The 26,041-nt window shown below is 37.4% G+C and overlaps 2 protein-coding genes across 2 annotated transcripts; both read right to left on the reverse strand.

Annotated features, from left to right (window-relative positions):
* Positions 1–256: 256 nt before the first annotated feature.
* On the reverse strand, positions 257–18,361 carry KEG (protein kinase KEG). The gene is made up of 16 exons (XM_059589388.2): positions 17,347–18,361; positions 12,952–13,314; positions 12,629–12,859; positions 12,266–12,391; positions 11,830–12,166; positions 11,571–11,728; positions 10,296–10,453; positions 8,737–8,858; positions 8,436–8,570; positions 6,211–6,335; positions 5,897–6,001; positions 5,560–5,793; positions 2,869–3,202; positions 2,577–2,765; positions 2,166–2,471; positions 257–1,907 (listed from the first exon to the last, which is right to left on the reverse strand). Exons 1-16 carry the CDS (start codon positions 18,096–18,098, stop codon positions 669–671), a joined length of 4,914 nt encoding a protein of 1,637 aa, XP_059445371.1. The 5' UTR covers positions 18,099–18,361; the 3' UTR covers positions 257–668.
* A 4,762-nt stretch (positions 18,362–23,123) lies between these two features.
* On the reverse strand, positions 23,124–23,794 carry LOC132167415 (uncharacterized). Its single transcript, XM_059578382.2, has one exon. It carries the CDS (start codon positions 23,606–23,608, stop codon positions 23,240–23,242), a length of 369 nt encoding a protein of 122 aa, XP_059434365.1. The 5' UTR covers positions 23,609–23,794; the 3' UTR covers positions 23,124–23,239.
* Positions 23,795–26,041: the final 2,247 nt, after the last annotated feature.

Below are 26,041 nucleotides of genomic sequence, written 5' to 3' on the forward strand. Positions count from 1 at the left end.
GCTACTAGTTCGAATTTTCCTTTTCCTTTTCTTGTGTGGACAAGTAAAAAAAAAAAAATGGAGGAAGAGAAAATACAAAATAATAAAAGCTTCCCTACTGTAGAATGGTTTACACATAATTAATCATTGTAGATGCTAAAAGCTGAGGAAAGCACTCAACAGTCAACACCAGGTTATTTTATAGGTGTTTTATAAGCAATACAAATATGGCTAGTGAATTTTACTGAAGGAAGATCAAGATCAAAGACAGCAAAAAGTTTCTGAAAGACAAAACTGTAATTAACTCACAAGATCAAAGGGTTCGATTTGTACAACAATATAAATAACCAAATATATATACCTCAAAAGCTTGTCAACTACAAACATCATCTATGAAATACAAATGGTCTACTGCATCTTTCCTATTGGCTGCCCTTGTATCTCCTATAATTACCAGAAAGGCAACCCAATTTCTCCCCATTCTTTTGTCCTGGCCAACCCTTGTTGTACTCTTCTGTTTATTAACATGTAAATCGGCCCTTTGCAACCTTGGTAATGGTTCAAAGTACGTCAAGTCGAGCCGAGTTGCATGGTGCAAGCAATGACCTCCACCTTTCTAAATGAGCTGAGAGGCCAAAAGCCCATAGGGCTGAGACAACGGGAAGGAACATATATAGGTTGGAAGGGTGTCATGAGGTGCCAATTGTGCCAAATGAGCTCTCATCAAGAACAATATCGGCCGGATCTCCAATCCACGGCCTCCCTTCTCTCCATCGGAACTTAATCCTCAACTTCCCGTTTGCGTCTACCCCCACCACTTGTCCCTTACTTGCATGTGTCTCCATTCCCCACCCCCAGCGTGGTGTCACCAGCCCGTCTCTAATCCTCACCTTGTCCCCCACTTTGAATGGCCTAATCCGCTCCATCTCCCAAGCCTTGCAAAGCCAGAGCCTCTCCGTGAAGCAAAATGCTACCCAAAGTTCCCCATCTTCCATCCGGTGCACCACCCCGATGCTTGAATGACTCACGTCTCCCCATTGGTGGGTTGGGGTAGAAACTGATGCCCTAACCCTAACCCAGTCTCCAATGCGAAGCTCCTCCTCTCCTACTAGCTCTACTTCTGATGGATCCAGCATCCAAGTTTTTGATCCAGCTGGAGTATATATTCTCAGCTTTCCATCTGCATCAATTGCAGATATGGTTCCAACGCTTCCATGGCTGTGGCCTGACCATCCAAATCTTGGCTGCTTTACAGAGAGTTTAACCCTAACTTTCTGGCCAACGACAAGTCTGTACACTCTTTCAAGATGGGAAGGAAGCCCCACCCACCTTTCTTGTTCCCCACAAAACCCAACATAAGTGGTTCCATCCCATTCATCTCCTTCATATCCGATCCCTTGTACCACACCAACACTACCTGGCCCAATGGATTTCCAATTACTTGCATTATCTCTCAATCTCACCCACTCTCCCACTTCAAAAATTTGCTCTATCTCAAGATCCGCAGGATCTCCTCTCCACAACCCTGACAAACCAAAAAAAGCGACCCTCACCTCCCCATCAGCATGGACACTAGTTAAAATGCCTCGTGAATCAGGCTGAGCTCCTCTCCAGCCCCACCTTGGCTCAACCAGTCCAGAGCGGAACCGAACATACTGCCCCACTTTAAAGCAAGAGACCTTTTCAACATCTGTGTAATGAGTAATCCACCTCCCTTTACGGAAACAGCAAGCTAATTCTAGATAGCCTGTCTCTTGTACACTATGCACAACAGCTAAACTTTCTTTTCCGATACTGTTCCAGTCATAACTTGGTCTAGTTCCCAGGCTTGGTTTTGAACGTACCCAATCACCAACTTCAAATCCGGAAAGTCGCTCTGCATCTCCAGGAGAAACTTTCCACAAACTCTGTCGGCCAGCCACTCTCACCTACATAAGAATAAACAAAACTTCTATGATGTACCGCAATTTATTAAAATATCCTAAATAACATTATTATTGCGTGCATACAAACAGGAGTTGTGATATTCATTGAATATCCTGTCAGTATGTTTCCAGCATCCTGAACATAGATTGGCATGTCATGGTCAGCAAGGAGTTGTATAGCATTACAAGCAGAGATGGGATTTGAACGTGAACCACTCACTCAAGAACTTAAGTACAGAGATAAAAGATAAGTATTCTTACATTCAAAGCGCCATCCATGTCAATTCTCACAATTTTTCCAACGCTAGCGGGAGTTTCATTTGACCACCCAAGTCGTGGCTGAGTAACAGATGGCATCACATGAATCTCTTGTCCTACTTCAAAAGGGGACGCCTTCTCCACATCAGTCACAGAGCAAGAAAAAGGCTTGCTCCTGAAGCAGAAGGCAACACCCATGTCACCATCCTCCTCCAAGCTATGGATTATCCCAATGCTGTTCCTTGTAATGTCCTCCCACCCGTATTTTGGAGAGGATACAGAAGCTTTCACTCTAACCCAATCCCCAACCTGTTCATGGTTGAAATAATTAGATTTATGTAGGGGAAAAGAACTAATACCCAGTATGGATATTTTTTGGCATGCATATTATAAGGATGACCAGTGAGATATTACCTTAAAGTCTTCCACCTTTTCCATGTCAGAAGGATCAGCCTGCCATGGTATTGGTCGATTTGGTATTTCAATTATTAAGAGACCATCACTCTCTATCTCGCTTATTCTTCCAACACTATGGTGCGTCTCACCACCCCAAGCATATCTAGGTTCTGCAACAGATCGCTTGACACATACCCGATCACCAATCTGTAAATCATAAATATATAAAGTGTTGAAATATAAAAAACGAAATTAGGGAAAAAGACGTTAACTATTTCAGTACAATAGAAAACCAACATTTCTCCCATACCCTGAAGGGGACAACAGGCTCAACTTCCTCTGGTTCACAATGCCAAGGATTTGGAAGATAGCTCAATTCCAGCAACAAACTACTATCTGGTCTGACACAATACACTATACCAATGCTCCCAGGTGTTACAGATCCTAGACCATGCTTTGCTGTTGTAAGAGTGGGGCGGATACGAACCCAGTCCCCGACTTTGAATTCTTCAACTCTTTCCATTTCTGCAGGATCAGCCTTCCATCCTCTGGATGCTCCAGGAAACCCAACACGCAGGATCCCATCATCATCGACACACAGTACAGTTCCAATACTGTCACGTGACTGCCCACGCCAACCAAACCTGATAATTACAGGATCAGACATCAGTTTCTGATAGGGGAGCATCAATCAAATTCAATAACAATACTTCTAAGGAGCCTAATACACACTATAAAGGAATATAACAGATGGTATAAACTGTGACTTTGAAGTGGCTAAGACTGATGCTGAAAATTCAGTGATGATGCCTCAAAACAATAAAAGAGAGGCATCAATAATATTATAAATGTATCTCAAATTGAGGAAGCATGGTCCTAAAATTTGAACAGAACTGAGATAAGGAACACAAATCTGATTATGATGTACATACACACACTAGGCTATGGCACTTGATACAATGTGTGCGCATAACCAAAGCTAAAATTTTCATTAATAACTAAAAATTAATAAATAAGGGTAAATTACATTTCTGATCCACAACAGAATGATACACCAATTCCAGAATCAGGAAGATCTAAGGGTTTGGAGCCCCCACAAGGAGAGGGTTAAGAACAAGGACATAAGTTTGAGATAGTGATAAATGACCACAGAATACATGGATGCCAGAAGCATAATTTAAGTCTGGTTTGATTGAGTAAAACGGATGATGAAAGAACTTTTAAAAAAAAAAGAGGAGATACATAGTTCCCTATGGTTTTGGAATGGCGATTCTAACTTTTAAATGGTTTAGTAATTTTCCCAATGACTCCTTACATGATTAGTATATGTATACAGAAGACCAAAAGTACAATTCCAAATGCTTTCAGCGAATTTACAGATCCAACATTTTGAGAACTAAAAAAATTGGTAATGAATAGAGCTCTTAGAGCTCCAAACAGTATTCTTACAGAATTTCCAAGGCTATGGTATCTTTGATAATGCCCTTAACTTTTTAAAAATTCCAAGTTAAAAATTACTAGTTTTCTATGACTTCAATTATCTTTTTGATTAGTAACAAAATTCACTAAAAATCAAAGGGCGCACCCAAGTACACAAAAAATATACAAGAGAAGCACCTAGCCAGAAAAAGGAAAGAAATCAAGAAAGTCATGAAAACTAGAAATATGAGGGTGGTGGAAATTGATGTGTGAGGGGGAGTTTTCTGTTGCTTATTCCTTCCGTGCACTTATCACCCTCCCTCAACTACAAGGCCCTGGATTCTTGCCTCCAACTCATCTCCTCCAAGAGAGTGGAACTCTCCAAATCACTTAACACTTTTGCCTTCCTCACTCTCTCCTCAACACATAAGGCCCTCCTCCCTTCTTCAATCAATTCAAGACCTCAAAGCTCTTCCAAAAAATCTTCTTCTGCCTCTCTATATTACCAAACACCTCCTCATTCCATCTTCTTAAGTCTACTTTCAATGTCTTAAGCTTGTGGGCCATAATAAAAATTGGAGAGCTGTGAAAGTGATAAGAGTTCCACCACTGTTTCACCCTTTCCACAAAACCCTCAGCTTTTAGCCGCACTTTCCAATTTGAAATATCTTTAGCCCACTTGAAAGTCTCAGCAATCAAGAAGGATCGGGAAGTGATCCGAACAAAGTCTAGGAAACCTCTTCTGGGTCACACCAAAATATTGGGCTTCCCACTCCGGGGAGACAAGAAATCTATCGACCCTAGACCAGGACAGGGTATCTCAATTATTCGACCACGTAAAAGTTTCACTCATAAGAGGAAGATCCATTAGGCCTGCTCAAGAATGAAATCAAAGAACTCTCCCATGACTGGGTAGAAATGGGCTTCTCCCGATCCCTCGCTAGGGAAACGTGTGGCATTAAAATCACCCCCAGTGCACCAAAGCAAGCTCCACCAACTAAGCAACCTAGCTAATTCGTCCCAAAGGAACCTTCTATCCCTATTGGAATTAGGGCCACAAAAACCCACAAAAGCCCAAGCGAATTGATCTTAAATGTTTCTAAAGGAACAAGCAACAGAAAACTCCCCCATACACTCATCAATTTTTTCCACCACCCTCCTTATCCCACATAATCAAGATTCCACGAGAAGCACCCATGACTTCAATCATCATCCAAAGCACTAATTAGAAATGTGTTACAAACCATAAAATACTAGCTTCAATAAGAAAAAGTATAATTTACAAGAAATGATGAATCAGACTTAAACGTAAACAATAAACCTTGGCTCCATGAATGAATATTATCTGATGATAATCTCAAATTGTTGACGCAACAATTATCATTCTTCCTTTCAGATACATTTTTTTAATAATCATTTTACTAGAAGAAGAAAATGCTCCAGTACACAGGAAGTGTATTAGAGACTTCCTTTCTGAATACATGTTGCACACATATGATATTTGAATTTTTCAGTAAGGCAGCAAAAAGACTAATATTCTGATGATAAAATAACACAACTTAGTATCGGTACAGGATCAAACCTGGGCTCTCTGACATCAGGTTTAAGCTGGACATGCTGTCCCCTGTCTAATGGCATGACTTTTATAACTTCATTTGCCAAAACACGAGCTTCTCCAGAACAAAAAGACACAATGAGATTGTCCTTGTCTGGGACACTTTGCACAAATCCCACACTTTTGTGCCTTGCACCTTGCCACCCATATGTAGGAGCTGTGATACTTCTTTTAAATTTAACCCAGTCTCCTACTTCAAATCTACACCCATTTGAGAATACAATTATCTTAATAGTCAGAAACAAGTTGGGTTACAAATAATGCATACAATTTGAAATCAGAAGAATCATTTAATATTTCTCACATTGTAGGAGAGAGATGAACTCCCCTATTCACAAGTGCCTCCATCAGATCTTCAGAAATCCATTCCCGGGGAAGGGCCTCCAAAAAGTCCCTTAAAGTCTTGCCACTGTCACCAAACATAGATCTATCAATTTATTTTTCCTTTTCTCTATGTAAGTAAATATATCAATTTCGGTAATGTAGAAGAGCTCAACTCTGCTTCCCCGCATAGTTAATCCATGTATTAAGACCAAGTACATAAAGATGAGAAATGAGAAAGTCTTGAGAATGAAGGTGAAGCTACATGAAGAAGCCATGCCTCCAACAGCTATTTACCTGTGGTTTCTGACCTCAACAGCAGCATCCAGATTTCTAAGCATGACAATGAGCCATTCAAGATTTTCACGGATCATTTTTGCTGCATCAGCGGCTATATGAAAAGCATTGTCACCTTCATCATCCTGATAACAATGAGCAAAGATATTGTACATAAGTGGATTGCAAAATAAAGAACTATTGATTTTAAGCACCAGAAAGAGAAGTGGAAATGAAGTCATCATGTACTTTGTAGAAACCTATAGTGAGTAGGAAGAATTTGACCCAAATGAAAAATGTGAAAAATGGATTCTCTGAGCTGAGACTGAGAAGATGACTCTTGGAGCCTTAAAAAAAATTGATGATAGTGATGATGATGATGATGCATTTAGTAGAAACCTATAGTGAGTAGGAAGCATTTGACCCAAATAGAAAATGGATTCTCTGAGCTGAGCATGCGAAGATGACTCTTGGAGCTCTAAAAAATTGATGATAATAATAATAATAGCCTAAAGAGCATATGAAGCAAGAGAAAGAGTGGAATTAGGAGATATGGGAATTGTTTCCCCAAACTATTCAATTCACTGAGAAAGTTCCATAATTTATATCTTCCCATTCTCTTCAAATAGCCAAGTGATATTACAAGGCATATTATACAATCACATGCAAGTGTCTAACAACATTATAATATGTCATGTGATATGTTTTCTGCCTAATTATAATGTTGTTATAAAAAACATCACTTATCATAAAAATAAAAAAAATGTTTTCTGCCTAATTATTACACTTCAAGATTATCTCAAATTTCTTTCTCCTAACCTCCTCACACTTTTAGTATTTAAGAAAACTCACGTGATAATAAATACAACCATATCATTTTTTTTTTTTTATAAGTAATAATGCATTAAAGAGCGCAGAGGGGCGCAACCCAAGTACACAGGGAGTATACAAGAGAGTGACTAAGTAGGGGAGAAAGAAGAGAACATAAAAAGAAAATCAGGGAAATTGATCTCTAAAGGAGCAAGCCAGCATGTAGTCCATGTGAATAAGGTGTACAAAAAGAAATGTATAAGGTCCTCAAGGTTCCTTGACAAATCCTTGAAGCATCTCGCATTCCTTTCCTTCCAAATACACCAAAGAAGACAAAGGAGAGCCATCTTCCAAACCACGGCACTACTGGTTCTACCTCCTGCCCACCAACTAGCAAACATCTCCTTGACGCTTCTAGGCATAACCCAACTCATGTTAAAGCGAGAGAAGATAACATCCCACAACTTGTGCGCGACCCCACAATGAAGGAAGAGGTGATCCACGGACTCCCCATCCGCCTCACACATACTACAACGATTAATCACAACAATACCTCTCTTCCTAAATATAATACAACCATATCATATTGACTTATATGATTTCCTTCTTCTGGGAGCTCTATAGTAAGACAAAATCAAACTTCTTACTACTTGTATGACAAAACTCCAAAGAATCTTGATTGCACCCTCTAATATTCACCCTGTAAAAGATCAAAGAGAGCACTCACCAACACCTATACCTAGTCATGAATTGCTCTTGCAAATCAGGTACCAACAAAGAAAACCCCCTCCCTCCCACAAGCTAAAAAAGAAATAACTAAAATGTAATAATAATGATAACATGTCATGGTTGCTTCTTTGTTCTTTGAAGTAAGAAACAGATCTGGACAAAAAAAAATACGATTAGAACTGTCACTTAATCACAAGCTGCTAGGATGGTAGTGACATGTGGTAACTCTAACTTAAGTTCTGACCATCATCCCCACGTCTTTTTCATTCTCACGTTTGTTTACAGAGAACCAAAAGCCATTCTCTTTTAAGTAAGAACCATATCTTTCTGAACTCTGTGCAAGATGAGAGGCTGGCTGCTTCAAGGAATGGAGTGGCTCGCTACAGTTAAGTTAATTAATTAAATGACTTTTGGATCACTAATAAATTTTTTTTTTTTTTGACAAGTAAAAGAGTAGTAATTTAACAGCAACAGAACAATAATATATTTCGTGAATCTCAAGTACAAGGATACCAAAGCTGGATAGGGGAGCATCATTTTGAATGAACAAGCAAAACAATATAACAGATTAGTCTAGCATGTTGCACATTGATATATGGAATAAGCATCACATACCAATTCTCCTCAAGCTAAAGATTGACTGGGATATCATTTTGAGTTACATATCCAGAATCTAACAAGAAAATTTCATATGTTTGAAGATAAACCTGCAAATTACAGTTTGCCCCTGCAGATAGAAGCAATCCAACACATGACTTTGCCCCTCTGGCCAACGCCACATGAAGAGGAATTGTGTTGTGCACATTCCGGATGTTCACATCAACTCCGGCATCAAGAATAATCTATTCAACATTTGGGAAAAAAAATTATATTAACTGAGTATTAGAAAAAAGAAACAAGCAAAAATTTCCAAGGTTCAATGACACAAATGCACAAAACAATGAGTTACCAACAATAAAGAAATGGTTAGATAATAATATGAAGTTGTAGTGAAGCTACTTTGCCTACCTTGACCAGTTCAACACTATTAGCCATTGCAGCTGTATGCAAAGCTGTCCGGCCATGTTGAGCATCTTGGGCAGTTGGATCTGCCCCAGCAGCAAGCAATATCTGAACCAGTTCTCTCCCCTCTACAAGCAGGCAGCATCATGAGCAATCAAAATAAATCAATAACCAAAACAAATAAAAGGTAAAAGTTAAATAATTATAATTTCTAATTACTACTCCAGGGAAGAAAAAAGGAAGCAAACAAGCAAGTGCATAAATAAATGTTTAAAATTTTACTTTCTAATATGACCCAATTGGAAGTTGCTGATAATTCAAGAAATCCCAGGAAAAAATACATTTACTAAAATATGCAAAGCATCTAAGTTTAATTAGACAAGCGTATGACTGAAATGGAAGGCCTGAAATGTTTCTTATGAAATTTAAAAATAAAAAATGAAGAACAGAATGACCAAGGAAATAAAGAAAAATGAGAGAATAGACAATTGGGAAAAGGGAGAAATTTTAAAAGTAAGAAAATGGCAAAGCCCTCGTACACGAAAAGTATACAAGAGAGCCAAATACCCTAAAGACTACTACAATCTAAAAAACAAATCAAAACCACCAGATTCACTGAGACCAAATTAAAGAAAATTGCCGTGCATCTGTACATTCATTTTCTTATTAAATGCTTGGTTTAAGATTTAAATAGAAGTGCCAATTCCATATGACCAGCAGTTTGACACAGCATCTTTTTTTGATAAGTTAACAAAAAAAAAAAAGAAGGAAGAAGCTGCATCAAGTTGCTGGCCAAGTTACAACTTCTAAAACTAATAAACACAAAAGGACAGGCTAACAATAGGCATAGCTACCACTTGTAAAAAGAGGTTAATGGTTTGCATCGGTACACTAGCATGAATACAAGCATCGGTTGTAAAAAAAGGAACTTTAAGCCCTAAAACTTGCCAGTAGAATCTCCTTTGCTTTTGGAGGTGGGGAGGGGTGATTTAAAGTCTTACCGGTAGGATCCCACAAGCAAGAAAAAATGCTAATATCTAGAATGTACAACATTTACACAATTAGGAGATGCATTATATCTGACGTTGTAGGAAACATTCTCACAACATTTCAAGTCCAATGATCAACATTCAACAAATTGACAACAAAAGACACTTCTTAGACAATTGTCAAGATACTGAAGTCACAGGCACTTCAACCATTTTTAACCTTCATGTATACAACTGCAATGAACTTGTGTGCCAAGTCATCCCTTAATCCACTGTAAGTTGTAAAAGTTCTTGGGGAGAAAATAACTAAATCAAACCCAAATTTTACTTTCAAGCAGGTACTATTTTCTTATTTAAGCTTTTCCATCAGTCCTGAACAGTAATTGCATCAACCCAAAAGATACCAGCAGAAGATTCAGCAGCTACTGCTGCCCCTGCTTCCTCAGGCAGAACTCCAGGTTGAGGATTTTTAAAGCAAAGAATAGCCTACTGATTTGCTAAACAAAATTTGTAGAGTTTTACTTCGGTAACTTTCATCACCCATATGAGACAGACATTCTAAGATTCTAGCATTACCAATTTCATGATCTTTCTTTACAGCAGCCGCCATACACAGTGCAGTGCCAACTGGACTTGGTATATCAATTGCATCAGCAATCTCTTCCACAGTTGCAACTTCGGCCCACCTTCTGACAACAGTCACATTCCATGTCGCCACACACAAATGCAATGGTCTGGGACATTTGGAGCACATTAATGAACAATCATAATTTTGAGGTAAAATGCATATAATCCAAGACAAATATCCAGTTCGTACTAATGTGAAAGCATTAATAAAAACAAAACATGATACAAACACCATGCTGAAATTCAAAAACACCCCTTTTACATTAGTCAAATAAAAACTTATCAAAAAATAAAAACACCTCTTTGAATTGATGTTAAGAATTCTACACTATAGTTAAAAGCAAAAGCTTAGGCCTATGTCAGTGCTACTACGGATGTAATCTGAAACCAAAATATCCAGAAATACCAGCCCTTGGTTTGACTCCTAAGAGAGGTAGATAAATTAATCAGAGCAATTGCCCAGTGCCCGTTTTGTAAGGCATATTGGTGGGCATTTTCCCTCCAAATCAGCTGTCACTGGGTGTTTGGCATCTAAGAAAAAAGAAAAAGATTTTTCTTTTCTTTTTTTTGGGTGTGTGTGTGTGTGTGGTGGAGGTTTGGACCAAAACGCACATTTTGGAAAAGCGGGGAGGCAATGCTTTCTGGAAAAGTGCTTTTTGATCCAAAATTTTCAAAAGTCCTTTTTTTCAAACAGCTGTACCAAAAGGATCCTAAAGCAATTAATAGCAGATAACGTGAACTTCCAACAAGCATCACCTATCAACAAGATAACAGCATAGCAAAGCAGCAAACTTAACCTGCAACAAAAATTGGCAATGCACCTAAACTCAACACTTTTCCCTTTAACCTATGCAAATATTAATCGAACATACTAGTTTGTTGAAAGTCGTTTACAACTTAGGATTTGATCTATTCTCTTCTCTAGCATGCTAAGATGCCATAATTTATTCTCTGCTCACAAGAAATTAATATCATGTTGAGTTCAAATTCATTCAGAAATGCATATCAAAAACATTTGTCCAGAAATATACACAGATCCAATAATTCCATTATACAGTACATGTAGCTCATGATGATGTACATTAATCAAACATCAGCTCACTTGCAGTTCCAGAAGTGTTCCAATGTAAAAACCTGTGTTTTTCTTTCTTTTTCAACCATTCACTAGTTCACATTGGCCGAAGAAAATTTTAAAAAGAAAAAAAAAAAAAAAAAGGTACTTACGTCAAATTTTTTGAATTCAAAACAGCCATTGATCTACAGCCTCCATTTTCCAATATGACCAGAGCACAGTCCGTATATTTCTTGGCAACAGCTCTGTGCAGCACAGATTCCCCTTCATCATCCACTGCATTAGGATCAGCTCCAGCCAATAGTAACTCCTGTTATTGTTTGACATACACAGGAAACGGTAGAAATTTAAAGATCAGGAAGAAGCATAAAAGAAGAACCATCATATGCATACAATTAACTGAATGCCTACACGCATGCAGTCGGGTTGGCCATGGTAGGCACAAACATGAGCAACAGACGGACCAAAGCCTTCCCTCAACCTTGATCTCACATTAGCACCTCTTTCAATGAGAGCACAGACACATTCTGGCGATCCAGCTGCTAATGCAAAGACAAGTGGAGGATCCCCATCTTTATCTAGAACATCCACATTTGCCTCTTTGTACTCTAAAATAGCCTCAACAAGTTCTGCACTACCACGTCTACAAGCCAAGTGGAGAGCAGTTTGGCCATCAGCATTTTGAGCTTGTAATAGTAAAGATATTGAGCTGTTAATTTTTCCTGATGCAGCCTTTCCAAGCAAATCTCTGCATAGGCAAAGAAAAACGTGATAAACAAATAACATGCAAAAGCTAAGTTTATTCTAGACAGCTAGCTCAGGCAGGTCTGTACCAAAGTGGACTAACCTAACGCCACCCATGTCCCCTTCAGACACAAGCCGATGCAAATGGTTAGAGTTATCTGGAAAACCTTCCGGTTCAGTTACAACAGATGGTTCCGTCAAATTTGATCCAGAGCATTTAGCAGAGTCACTGTACTTGGTCACACAAAATGAAAAACTTATGAAAGAGAATTAACAGATCATAAAATTCAGGTAATTATTGTAATCTCTCTAAGACACATGTGCGCATGCACATGGCAGAAAACCAATATCTCAGCATTCGCTGCTGTCTCAGTTCCTATCCAACAGCCCAACATATTAATAACACAGAGGGAAAAAAAAAGATCGAGAGAAGAAGAGGTCAGAACCAAAAATTCGAAGTCCTTACTTATCAGGGCTGGCGGGAGGACTGCGTGGTATCTCCTTCAAATGACGGAGGAATGTTGCTAACATTGCACTAAAAGTTGGTCTTTTTGATGCCTTGAACTGAAGGCACTCACCAATCATTTTCCATAATTCCCCAGGTATCCCAACACCTACTACACTTGCATACTGTGGAGGCAGTTTTCGAGCTTTGACAACAGCTCGATAGATTTCCTCTGCACTTAACCCAGACCACCTACACAAAGAATGTCAACTTGTACTAAGCAATTATACCAGATATAGAAGAAAATAAGTTGCTTCAAATGAAGAGTATGCTGCTTCACATACGGGATCGAACCAGTGCACATTTCGACCAATGTACAACCAAAACTCCAGGCATCTGACTCTGCAGATATACCTATTCCATCATCCCAGAACAGATTCAATGACTTCTTTACTGGCTCCCATGCCTCTGGAGCTGCATAATGTGGGCTGAGCATTGTACACTCCATACATGAATGAATTTTTAAGGAATCACACTCTGGTCGAGCTTTCCGACAGGAAGGTTTCTTCAGAATTCCAGCAAGTCCATAGTCAGAAACCACTGCACGACCACTTGCATCAAAAAGAAGATTAGACGGTTTTAGATTCATACAAACAACACCTGCCGCATGGAGTTCAGCCACCCCTCGTGCAATGTCAGCCCCATATCTACAATTGGCAAACACTATCAATGTCAAGACAAGAGTTATAGCCAGATAATAGTTAATAACGTTAGCAGTTTAGCTTATAAATAAAAACTTAATATGTGTTGGCAAAACAGCTGGAACTCAATTGGAACCCAATCAAATATCACAATGCAGAAAAGGAAAGGATAAGCATATTTTTAAAGATAATCATTTCATATATTTAGGTTTGCAAATAAAAATAGTAAAAAATGCCAAATACATCCCTATCTTTGGCAGCTAGTGACATGTACCCAGTACATATCTTGCATTTGTAAATGAAAGCATATCCGAGTCTTCCATACCAGTCCTATAAGTCTAAAATCTATCCATTGATGTCTACAATTGCAAAATGAATCCAAAATTCAGAATGGTGTCCCTCCCAGTATGGGAATTAAAGCAAGCCGCACCCTGTAAATAAAAGAACCCATTTACACTAAAAGATGTTCCACGAATATCTACAACAAAGGGAAACCCATTTCGCTGGAAGTTGTTCTATTAATATCTTCATGTCTGTAGAGATTGGCGATCTTTCAAAAACAAATGAAAAATCCAAACATCATTAACACATTCTAAAAGTTTGATTCCTGGCTTCTTGTTTGTTATTTTAAGCAGTAAAAATATATGCATCATTCACCAAATTAAATTTATAGAGGAACTGAGAAGCGAAGCCTACCTAACACTATGAAGTTGGTCTCAAATGGTAATAGATTTGTTATGTGGATTGGTGACATATGCATAGAAGGGGGTGGGGGGGAAAGCTGATGTAAAATATATATTTTTTCACAGAATTGATCAAATTCAGATATTTGTGTTCTATTCACAACTGCGCTCAAATTTTACAACTGGATGCAAGAAATAAGTCTTATAGCCAGGTTATAGCTAAAACCAAAAAGGTACTACAAACTTGAACATGATGATGTCAAGAAACATTTGGAACTTTCTACAGATCTTCAGCGTTCCATTAAATAATTAACAAAGGCAACTGAATAAAAAATTCAGCAAATATGAAAGGAAATTAGTATATCTCTTGACAGTTATGCGAACCATCACCTCAATTCTTATCTTGCTAGTAGAAAAACTTATAGTATGAATTAGCAAAACACTTTGGCACCTAACTATTTCAAAAGTTTCCAAAGATCTTTCTAACCTTTCAATGACAATAAGTACTTTCAATGCTTCAGCCATTATGGCTGGGGCACACAAAATGAATTCAGATACACATCTTCACAAACTGCCTTCTTTCTCAGCACCCTTCATTTTACTCTCCCTCCTCCATAAAAAGGTCAAATTCTGATAAAATATTCTCCTCTCTTCCCTCTCATATATGAGATTAAGCCAAGCCACAATTGACCCCACAAAAAAAAAAAAAAAAAATTCCTCCATCCCCTAGCAGCAACCCCATGAATTTCAAAGGGTTTAAAGAGAGTTTGGAATCTTCAAAGTTTGCAATTTCAGTCAGTTTTTCTTTTTAGTTGATTTTTTTTACACAGGAAGTATAAAGTCAATACCACTAACATGCCACAAAGAATGTCCTCTTGCCTTTTTACCTGTCCAACAGCGTTTCCCTATAGTAGACAGTTACATTAAGAAGTTATCTCACTTTCTACGATGACCCCTTGTGAAAGTATCAACATTTTTGGAAAGTTTCTATACCACATTTTAGAGCTAGAAAAAAATAGAAGGTTGGACAACACTGGAAGAGTAAACTTAAATAGGTAAGGTATGAAGAGTATATTTTTTTGATAAATAATGTTGTATAAATCAAAAAGCGAGAGGGGCACAATCCTAGTACACAGGAAGTATACAAGAGAACGCCTAAGACTAGGGAGAAAATAGAGCAAGGAAATTTGAATAGCTAATAACTAAATAAGCTAAATAAGCGATGTCTAAGTGAAGAGGGAAAAAAAGAAATAGGACTTGAGCTCCTCCAAAGTCCTCTCAAGATTATCGAAATTCCTATTCTTTCTTTCCCTCAATATGCACCACATAAGGCAAAGAGGCAGCATCTTCCAGGCGACCGCACTCCTTGAATTGCCCCCAAACCACCAGCAAGCCATTAAGTCCACCACATTGTTAGGCATAACCTAGGAATGCCCAAATCGACTCAAAATTGAGTTCCATAAGGCGCAAGCTACCTCACAGTGGAGGAGGAGATAATCAACAGATTCCCCATCCAATTTACAAAGACAACACCGATTAACCATGATGACTTGTCTTCTCCTAAGATTATCCAAAGTAAGAATCTTCCCCAAAGATGCCGACCAAACAAAGAAGGCAACTCTGGAGGGAGCCTTAGTCCGCCAAATGCTCTTCCAAGGGAAAGAGGGATTGTCTTTGTATGCGATGATCTTGTAAAAAGATTTAACATCGAAAGTCCCTTTGCAAGACAGGGTCCACCAAAGCTTGTCCTCCCCTTCTCTTCTTGATCTAATGGAATAGAGCATAGAATAGAAGGAGACCAACGTATCCGCTTCCCAATCATGAATCAACCGAATAAAACTAATATTCCATTGAAGGGTGTCACTTGAAAGATCCATGTTAGTAGCCACAGCCTCATCCTTCACAGAGGCAATGTTGTAAAGAATAGGAAAAGCTACCTTGAGACTAGTCTCACCAACCACACATCGACCCAGAATTTGATCTTCGAGCCGTCTCCTGGATCAAATTTAGTATGACTCGAAAAGAATCTCCAGCCCCTTCTAATATACTTCCAGAGGCCCACCCCATACGTCCCTAGGGGTCGATAGAACACCACCCACCCCAACTGCAACCATATTTGGCATCCACAACGGCTTTCCACCAAGCCTCGCTTTCATTCGCATAACGCCACAACCTTTTCCCTAAAAGGGCTTGGTTGAACGAACGCAAATTGCAAATCCCTAGGCCTCCCTCAAAGATAGGAGAGCAGACTTTGGACCAATTGACCAGGTGATATTTAAATTCTTCACCTAATCCACCCCATAGGAAATCACGTTGAAGCTTCTCTATACGATTTGCCACTACAGCAGGGATGGGGAACAGAGACAAGAAGTATGTGGGTAAGTTAGAAAAAGTGCTTTTGATAAGGGTAACCCTACCACCCTTAGACATACATTCTTTTCCAGCTAGCCAACTGATGCTCAACTTTTTCCACAATGTCATCCCATGTTGCCTTAGCCTTAAAATTAGCCCCAAGGGGAAGGCCAAGATACTTCAAAGGAAGAGAGGACGTCACACATCCTAGAGTTCCAGCCAGCTCAACCGCATTTTTTAAAGAGGATAACATTTTTGTGTGGAAATGAATGGCTACAAAACTGGTCACAGCATTTGCATTGAGCACCAAATAAAACTAACAAAGAGAATCTCTTAGTGTTGAGGTCAAATTGGGAATAATTTTTAAAAAACTCTATTTAATACATCAAGATTCACACTTGGTACAATAATGCCTAGATCATGTGACTGGTAACTATATATTGTAATTCATTTTAACCAAACTCCATCATGCTGTCAACAAGCAGGGAAATCCCATGCGCATAATCACTTTTTCAATTAAGAGGTCAGAAGAAAAACTACAAGAAACATAACAAATTGCAGATAACAAACACAACTATGCCCACCTAAATCAACTCTGCATCAGCATGAATGTGGAATACCCCATGTACATATTCACATTTCATCAATTGCAAAACACTTCACTAAGCTCTTTTTCCAAAAAAGAAAAAAAAAAGAGTCAAATGCATAGAAATTTCCTATCTGCAATAATTTTTAATCCATACCCCTTGTCTTCAACCACTAATTATGAAACGGTCACTTGACTCATACAATCATCTAAACCCAAGCAAGACTAATCCAATATCAAAACTCAGTCTCTAGTCCCCAAGTCCAAATTGTTCACCACCCACTTTATATCAAGCCACAAGAATTCATTTTGAACCAAATTATACATATTTACCCCATAAACTAATATAAAAAATTACTTCCTGCTCAATAAACAACCATTCATTCATAAACCACACCAAGCAAATAAACACAAAACCTTAGAATTTGCTCCAAAGTAAGCCTCCCCTCGTTGCGCTGCATCTCGGACTGAACCGACCCGCAACACCTGTCCATCACAAGACACAAACTTCCTTCCATCCTCATTGCCCCATGAAACGTACACACATTTCGACACCACATCGAGGCGCGCCGCAAACTCTCGAGCTGCCCCAGCACCCAATCCACATCCACGTCCTCCGGCACGCCCACCTTCTTCACGGCCACACGGTGCCGGCACCGCCTGCCGCCAATTGACGCAGCCCACGTTTCCACTCCGACCCTCCTACTTTCCCCTATCCGCCGCACCAACTTCAGGTCCTGGTGCGCCCCGACCTCGATCACCGGTCCGCATCCACCTGCCGCCGCCGAGGAGCTAGAGGCTAGGGACCCACGGCTACAGCGGCGGTTCCCATCACCGTCCACATCATCATCACTATCATCAACACTACCACCACCGCCATCTTCGTCGTCGTCCGTGTAATCACAGTCGAAACTCGCCCCTGCCGATGGGTTCGAAGCCGGCGTGCTGAGAAGCGCCAAGATAGCGTAGTTTTTCCGCAGCGCCTGGACGGAGTTCCCCACGACTGACACGTGACGGCACCGAGGGCACGGAAGCGTGGAGTCTGGGCTCGCCGAGAACATCCGCGAGAGGCACTCCTTGCAGAAGCCGTGCCCGCATTGGAGCAAGAGTGGGACCCTCTCCTCCTCGTTGTACCGCGTTTGGCACACCGAACAGCACGGCACCTTCATTTTCCTCTCGCTTTCTCGCGTTTTCCCTGAAAGTTTGAACCAATCAGAGGGGCACCCAGCAGGCGGTTAAGCTAAATTTGCGCTTCAGAAGATCTTGGTGGATAAGGAAATGGCAGATCCATAGATGAATTCAGGAAAGGAAGGGAAGAGAACTGGATCAGTTGAGCTGATAAAGAAAGAAATCTAGAGAGAGAAAGGAAGGGTTTTAGAGAGAGAGTTTGTGTGTCTGTGGGAGAGTAGTTTGAGGGATTTTTTCTTTTTTCTTTTTTCTTTTTTCTTTTTTGGGATTTTTTTTTTTTTCTTTTTTCCTTGGTTTCTTTGCCTTTTCTCTTGGTTGGCTTGCACTTGCAGTGTCAATGGATCCCAAGTGGGATCTAGTCATCTAGATTTATTTAATTTCTAAGTTAATTTCAGTGTAGAGTTTTCTAAATTCTAAATGATACTATTATATATAAAATATAATAAATTAAGAAAAACTCAAAACCTTCAAAAAAACTCATATTAATTAAACGAAAAAAAAAAAAAAAAAAAAAACTATTTTTTAATAATTGTATTACCGGGTTAACCTTGAAAAAAAACAACTTTAATAAATTTTTAAATTAAAAACCCTTTATTTTTTTGCTTAACATTTTAGAATCTTCTATAGATGAGAAATGATAAAATGAAAAAGGGCATAACTTATATACGGTCATGGCATAAAACCAGGGTTTTATGCCCTCTATTCACAGGCTGACACTTTTAGTACAAAAACTCAAAATGAGAACAAAACACTATATTATTCTTCCCACATTATATTTGAGTTGCCGCCCACCTCCGCTTGACATTGCCGCCCTTAATTGAAATGCTGCCAGCCTCCATCTCTCTCTCTGTTGGACCCGTGGGCACACCACCCCAGCCACCTCCCAGCCAGATCTAGGGGTGGCCAGCGGGCCACCCCGTGGCTTGGGGGTGGCTCACTGGCCACCCTAGCTCATCCCCTTGTGGTTGCTCTTATGTGTGATTTGTTGTTTTGTTCTCACTTAAATTTTTTACATTTTTTTTGAATTGATGATATGTCACATAGTGATTGGTGGGCAGAAAACCCATGACCGTGCAGCTCTCAATGAAAAATCCAAACAATTCTTTCATAATTTACTGACCCATGTAAGCAAACTACTAGAAACAAAATAAATAAATAAAAATAACACCTTCATATGTTGAGAGTGTCAACAAAGTGTAAAAGAATTGTATTATAAATCTAATATTATATGTTAATACTTGTAGGCCAATTAGTCTCTTGCTTTTTATTTATTTATTTTAACAATAGCTGATTCAAGGCCTGATTGGCACTACCACATTAGCAGAGTGGAATAGACATCGGATGAAAATATAGTTTCTAATATTACTCTATCTTCTAAGATCGTTTTCTATTTGATGCATTATTTTGTAGGAATAAGCATTACACAAATAAAGGAGAGAATATATGTTTTCTTCTATTATAGTCGTCGGATGAAAGAGGCCTTCTTCGAATGACTAAATATAAATACTAAAACTTCGCTTAGTCTAGTAAATGATTAATGATAGCTCATGTGATTTGGAATTGAGCAAATTTTTATTAACAGAGTAAAATGCTCAAAATTGTTAAATCTCAATAAGTCTCGTCCAACAATGTAGAGGCAGTCACATTGAAGTGAATCAACAAGCTTGGATTTAAACTCCTTCAATTTGAGGGATTCAATCAAAACAGAGACGTTTAGCTTAAGAGTAATGCTATATATTATAATTATGTTCAACATTCATCCAATAATACCGACGTGTCGGATTAATCATTGTTAAATAATAATAATAATAATAATAATAATAATAAAGTTTAATGGTTGGTTGAGAGTGCTACGTCAATATTGTTGAATAAAATCATATTATCTAGCATTTTTCTTAGCTTAAATAAAACTTTGGTCCTATGTTCATTCAGAAGTAAATAGATTAACTAAGCATAATATACTTATTTAAGCTATCAAAGGATGGGTTAATAATTTGTAAAATTCCTTAAGCCAGCTAGAGATATGTAATGATCAGAAAATTTGAGACCCATTCAGAACTGAAAAATATGAAGTCTGTGCTGAGTTGAGGCTGTTTATTTTAAAATACTAACATGACAGCCTTCGCCCATCTTTAATTTTTTTTTTTTTTTTTAATAATGACAGATTAAAAGTTTAGTTAGGTTTGCTAATTAAAACATTAAAAATGTAATTTATTAAATAAGTAATTCATTATAGAGGGCTTTGGGGGAGGGCATGAGTGAGGGGCAAAATGGGTAAAGGTGGGGCCGAGGTGGCGTAGATGGGCTATAGTTGGCAAAACGAATGAAGCTTTTTGATTTTTCGATTTAAGCTGTCCATATGGAGGATGTATGAAAGATTCTTATCCATGTTAATAGCCTCCGGTCAAAAGTTGCAGCTCGATGGAACCGGGAAGACGAAAATGATAATCATGGTTCATGGAGATAAGAGCGATGGTCTCCATCATTTTTAATGTTGTTTTTTAAGTGCATGTTTGTGAATTGTGATAGTGTTTGGTAAATAGAGTTTTTAAGTTAAAAAGTATTTTTAGCTATTTTTTTACTTTTAAACTATTAAAAGCGCTTTCAATACTTTTGATCAAATATGTACTTTTTTTTTCGGCTGAACTTTTTAAGTGTTAAATGCACTTTTAGATCTCTTAAACGCACACCAAAAGAGGCCCTAATTCAATGCTTATTATTGTCTAAGCTTATCTCAAGGTAGATGACTGTATCTTTAGCTTCGGTTATGATTTATTTCAGAGCTTTTTGCTCTGTTTGTAAAAGCTTTAGGCTCGCAACTTTTATCAATGAATGAGTATGATATGTTTCGAGAAAAAAAAAAAAAAAGGGGGTATTAAAATAAGGGAAAAAAATATTTTAGAGATTCATGGAGTATGACTTTTTATTAAATCATTTTTTGAGGTTCGAATTTTGTCGATTATTTTCTAACATGTTATCAAGTATATAATTTTGTTTACCTTGAGTAAAATTTTTAATGGTGTTGTCACGTCCACTTTAATAAAATTATAGAGAATTAATTTTTTTTTAAAAAAAAAGTTTGGTAATAGACTTGGTAGGTAGTTTTTAGTTTGGAAGTAATTGATATGATATAAAGTAAACAAAATATATATATATATTTTTTTTCATGAAAAGTGAAAAGAGTTTTGTTTGTAATGAATTTTTTATTTGAATAATAATAAGAAGTTATTGATGTGATATAAAAAAAATAAAAATAATTTGTTTGATATGTATATATATTTTTTGACATGTCAACACAAGAGAATGGAGATGGAGTATTCAAACTAGTAGCCTTCGTTTCATTAGGCATAGTTCACAGCCGATTGAACTACTATTGAAAACAATATTTTTATATCTTAATGTTACATGATATGCTTGCAGACTTTCTAAGAGTTTGGGATTGCGTTTAAGGGGCTTAAAAGTGCTTTTAACACTCAAAAAGTCCATTCGAAGAAAAAAGTACTCATTTAGTAAAAAAATTAAAAGCGCTTTTAAGGGTCCAAAAAGCCTAAAAATGGCAAAAACGCACTTTTGGCAAAAGCTTAAAAATGAAGCTTTTGCCCAAAAGCTCATTTTAACTTAAAAGCTCTATTTCTCAAACGCAATCCCACACAAGTTCTAAATAGAAAATAAATTTGACAAGAAAAGTTAATTGTTAAAGACTTGATTGCCCCATGGCCCATAAACACCTCAGTGTTTGCCAGCTTACCCATTAAGGAATGGGTTAAGGCCCTGATTAATCCACGTGTTTTAATGGGTATTCCTAAAGGGTGGGCTTTTGCATTCCAGCTCTCGGCATTGATAAACATGGGCCACGTTTGGATGGCCCGTAACGATCTCATCCATGAAGCTTATTCTCCTGACCCAAGTGCTTGTCTTCAAGCTATCAACAATAGGGTTAAAGCCCATCTTAAAGTTTGGAAGGATTCCTGGGTTCTACCCAAGCATTGACCCTGCTCCCGGGTTTTTAAAGGAAAATTTTGATGTTGCGGTTCGCCCTCTCTTTTGTGTGGCCTCTGCAATTATCAATAACCACAATAGTCCTCAATGAGAAAGCCTATTGTAACGCCAAGGTTACTTCGAATATCTCGGTTAAACTCTACGCTCGTGCAAAACACTTTCTCCACACGGGCTGGATAAGATTTCGACTTCACCGACGAGTGTGACCCGGAGAAATTTTTTACATCTAAAAAAATTCAAACCTTAAACCCGATTGAGATTTCACCAAGACCAAACTCCATGCCATTTAAATCAGCTCATATTAATACTATTCTATTTCATCGAACGAATTTTAGCTTTATGTCTAATGATTCGTGTAATGATTGGTGCTTGTGATCTAGAAACACGAAGACCAATAGACCATTAATGTCCGTCGAGCTTCATGTATATCATAATCTACAGTATATAACAATCTTTTGATTTATTAAAGGGTTCAGGGAAAAAAAAAAAAAAATTAAGTCATGCATGGAACTTTAGTGTTATTATTTGTCGTTCTATTAAATTAAGAGTAATCCCCATATCTAGAAGAAAATTGGCCTTGAATTTGATTGTTAATTGCATTGTCTAATTTCATGAAGATTTTTATATACTACAACTTTCTTGGAATTATCCCGCTCTTCCCTTTCTTTCATGCTGTCCGCTAAATCTAATTTAATGATCACAATTATATTTATATATATCTAACAGTGTATATATTGTCCCGTCATTTAAAATTTAAAATAAAATTTAAACTGTGAAATGATATTTAAAATGGAAAGATTGTGTTCCCCTCAATAGTTTTGATTCTTTTGAACCTATCCCCAAAAATATCTATGAGAAACGAAGAAAGAATTCTTTTAGTGGAAATTCTTAGTACTTTTGCACCTCAACCCCCCAAAATTTGCTTAATTCCAAATTAATTAATTAATTAAGCATTCAAGCCTGGCCATTTATGTGAACTGCTTTAAAACAAATCTTCAATCTAATACTAATCTAAACTCTATCATAGATAAATACTAACGAAATAGAATTATGACTTATTACACACACAAAAGTACAAACTCACAACTTAAAATTAACTAAACAAGCACCTTATACAACATTTTTACATGAGATCGAAGCTTCTAAGCATGTTCTGTGATGGATTGAACGAAGATTCTGAATATGGCTGCAGCAAATTGCAATAAGAATTTGACAAAGGAAATCCAGATGCCTCATCAAACATAGTCCTGAATTGTTGATCAGGAAAGTCGTGACGACAATTAGCGTCTCCGTTGTCGTCGGTGCCATTAATCTCGACATACCGCGTCGTGTCGGAGTCCTGGCCGGTGAGTTCCTGCACGAGATCTCGGAACTTGGAGGCGCTGGTCTTCACCTTCATGGGGGTTGATATGTAAACCACCTTGATAGGCTTCTTAGTGATCCTTTTGGGTTGCTTTTTGCTGCTCACGTGGTTAACACCAACTACATCCATGGCTGCTGCAATATAATATAAAGCTCAGAAGTGTGCTGCAGCAGCCTAACACTTTGTTTATATAAGGGTACGGAAAGATTTTCGTAAGTCTTCAGGTGGGTTTCCTGGAAGGGGCTGAGGTTTGGAGGATATATAGAGAAGATTTTGATGGAAAAATGGGAAGGTAATTGGAAATTGGAGCAATAGAAGATTCTATAGAGGAGATACTTCAATGACCCGTAATCTTTATAGGGATTGATTGTTTTGTGTCATCAATGATGGTGACCTCTAATTCATTGAATCATTATAAAAGAAGCCAAATGGATAACGTCACGTGCGCAGCCTCATATGACCAGGAAATAATTGGTGAAGGGAGCAAGAAATCACACAAGTGGGTATCAAGAAATTTTGGTTAAAAGAATACTTATGGTGGGTTCCATTTGGGTTTCGTGGGTTGAATATGGGCCTATTGGATTATATCTTAAGAGATTTCTAGAATGGAATCTATGTTATAGGAAAAAAAAAAAAAAAAGTGTAAAAGATGTAATTAAATTAAGAAAAAAAAATTGATATTTGTTTGGTTGAATATTGGCCTATTGGGTTATATTGTAAAAGATTTCTAGAATGAACTCTATGTTATTGAAAAAATAGAGTAAAAGATATAATTAAATAATTAAAAAAAAAAAAAAGGAATTGATATTTCTTTGTGGATATAAATTTCCTCAAACTTATTTCAATAAGTGACAAGTATCATTTAACATCTTTGGATTTCTAAAAAATTAATGTTTAGGTTCTTAAGTTAATAGAATGACAATAAATGACGGTTAAAAATATTTAAAAAATATATGAGAGATGACATTTGTCACTTATTGAAGTAGGTTTAAGGAAATTTCTTTCAAACTGGTTTAGAAGAAATTTATGTCATTTGTTTGTGGACAATTTTTTTATTTTATTTTTATGATCTGGGTTGGTGAAATTTTTTTTAATTCAGTCTATTAAATGGACATGTATCTAAAATACATATATTTAAAAGTACATGTTAGACTTTATTAAAATGCACGTGTTAATTTAATAGTGTAGATTTTGTATCTCAATTAAGAAGAGATAATAAGAAGTTGGAGAGATAATAGGAAAGATGGTTGAAGATTAACTCAATATACATTGATAGATAAGTTAGCAACATTTGTCTTTAATAGTCGCACATAAATTAGGATTGGCAGTGCATGTGTTTGAATATTTGACCTTCTCCTAAGATTGTGTACGACACAAGAAACTTCCTAAAAGTGACTTCTTCAACCTGTTAAAATTGAAGTGTGAACAGTGGAATGTTACCCCTTTTGAGGGGTGTTGTTTTACTCATAAAACTTCGCCATTTTGTGAAGTTTTCAAAACTAGTCTACTGTTCACACTGATAGAATAATATGAACATATAATCTTGTTTGTAGAAATCTCCTATTAGGGTGGATATCAAATGGAGGACAAAAACAATTTGATAATGAGAGAATGAATTTTGACGTACGTTCTTTTCATTATCAAACTCTATTTATAGAGTTAGAATATGACTCTTCATCAAGAGTCACACCTTGTCACTTTATCATAATCACCATGGAAGATTGTGATTGGCTATGGGAATGACCACACTAGTTATGGTGTGATCACCCCTTAAACCATCATCACACGTCACTAATATTGGTTTTTCTTTTTTGGTAGTATAAGCAAGCCAATTTTTAACAAAGTCTCAAGTCGGCCCATCATTAACAAAACCTTATAGGCCGGCTAAACCCAGCCAGAATAAGAAAGATGCACGCACATGACATTAAATAGAAGCCGCATTTACTATATCTCAGCTCCTGCAAGTTAGATTATGGACATTCTATTATTCTCGGAAAATGAAGAATGCGTGTCCAATGGAGTATGGGCCATGTAATCAAATTATATTAGCTCATTGACATCTCCCTAAACCAACAATGTAAGGAAACATACTCCATAAAAGAGAAATGAATTGGGTCATTAAGGGGCATGTCAAATTTTACCCTAGAACTATTCTTCTTCAACTTTCTTTAAGTTCCTTCTCTAAGGCAACTTCTGTGCATCAGCTATATTTTGAGCTTGAACAGTACGTATTGGCTTTGAAATACTTGAACAAAACGTATATGAATTTCCAATATTGACCTCTATCGTCTATCATGGACCTTACTTGTACAAGTGATTTTTCATAGGATCCCCATAGTTTTTAAGATAAAATCCTCAATATTAAGAAATAAGACAAAAATTCATATAATTTCTCCTGATGCCATTTTCCCAACTCTCAAACTCGGTTGATTATAAACAAATATGAATTACGTGCAAAATATAATTAAAAAAATTTCCAAAGAGTTGTATTGTATATTGAATTTACCCTAAAAATATTTACTTATAGACCAAGCAATCTCTTTTATTTGGTTGATGTCTTTT

The sequence above is a fragment of the Corylus avellana genome, chromosome 2 (genome assembly GCF_965113065.1).
Source record: "Corylus avellana chromosome 2, dhCorAvel1.hap1.2, whole genome shotgun sequence".
NCBI classification, from domain to species: domain Eukaryota; kingdom Viridiplantae; phylum Streptophyta; class Magnoliopsida; order Fagales; family Betulaceae; genus Corylus; species Corylus avellana.

What these genes read in the sequence shown, in the direction of transcription:
- KEG (XM_059589388.2), bottom strand. Translation starts at nt 18,098, where the DNA reads ATGAAGGTGCCGTGCTGTTCGGTGTGCCAAACGCGGTACAACGAGGAG. An exon ending in GTTCATCTCTCTCCTACAAT is followed by an intron (nt 5,794 to 5,896) that starts GTGAGAAATATT and finishes AAATGGGTGTAG; the next exon opens with ATTTGAAGTAGGAGACTGGG. An exon ending in AAAAGGTGGAAGACTTTAAG is followed by an intron (nt 2,472 to 2,576) that starts GTAATATCTCAC and finishes AACCATGAACAG; the next exon opens with GTTGGGGATTGGGTTAGAGT.
- LOC132167415 (XM_059578382.2), bottom strand. Translation starts at nt 23,608, where the DNA reads ATGGATGTAGTTGGTGTTAACCACGTGAGCAGCAAAAAGCAACCCAAA.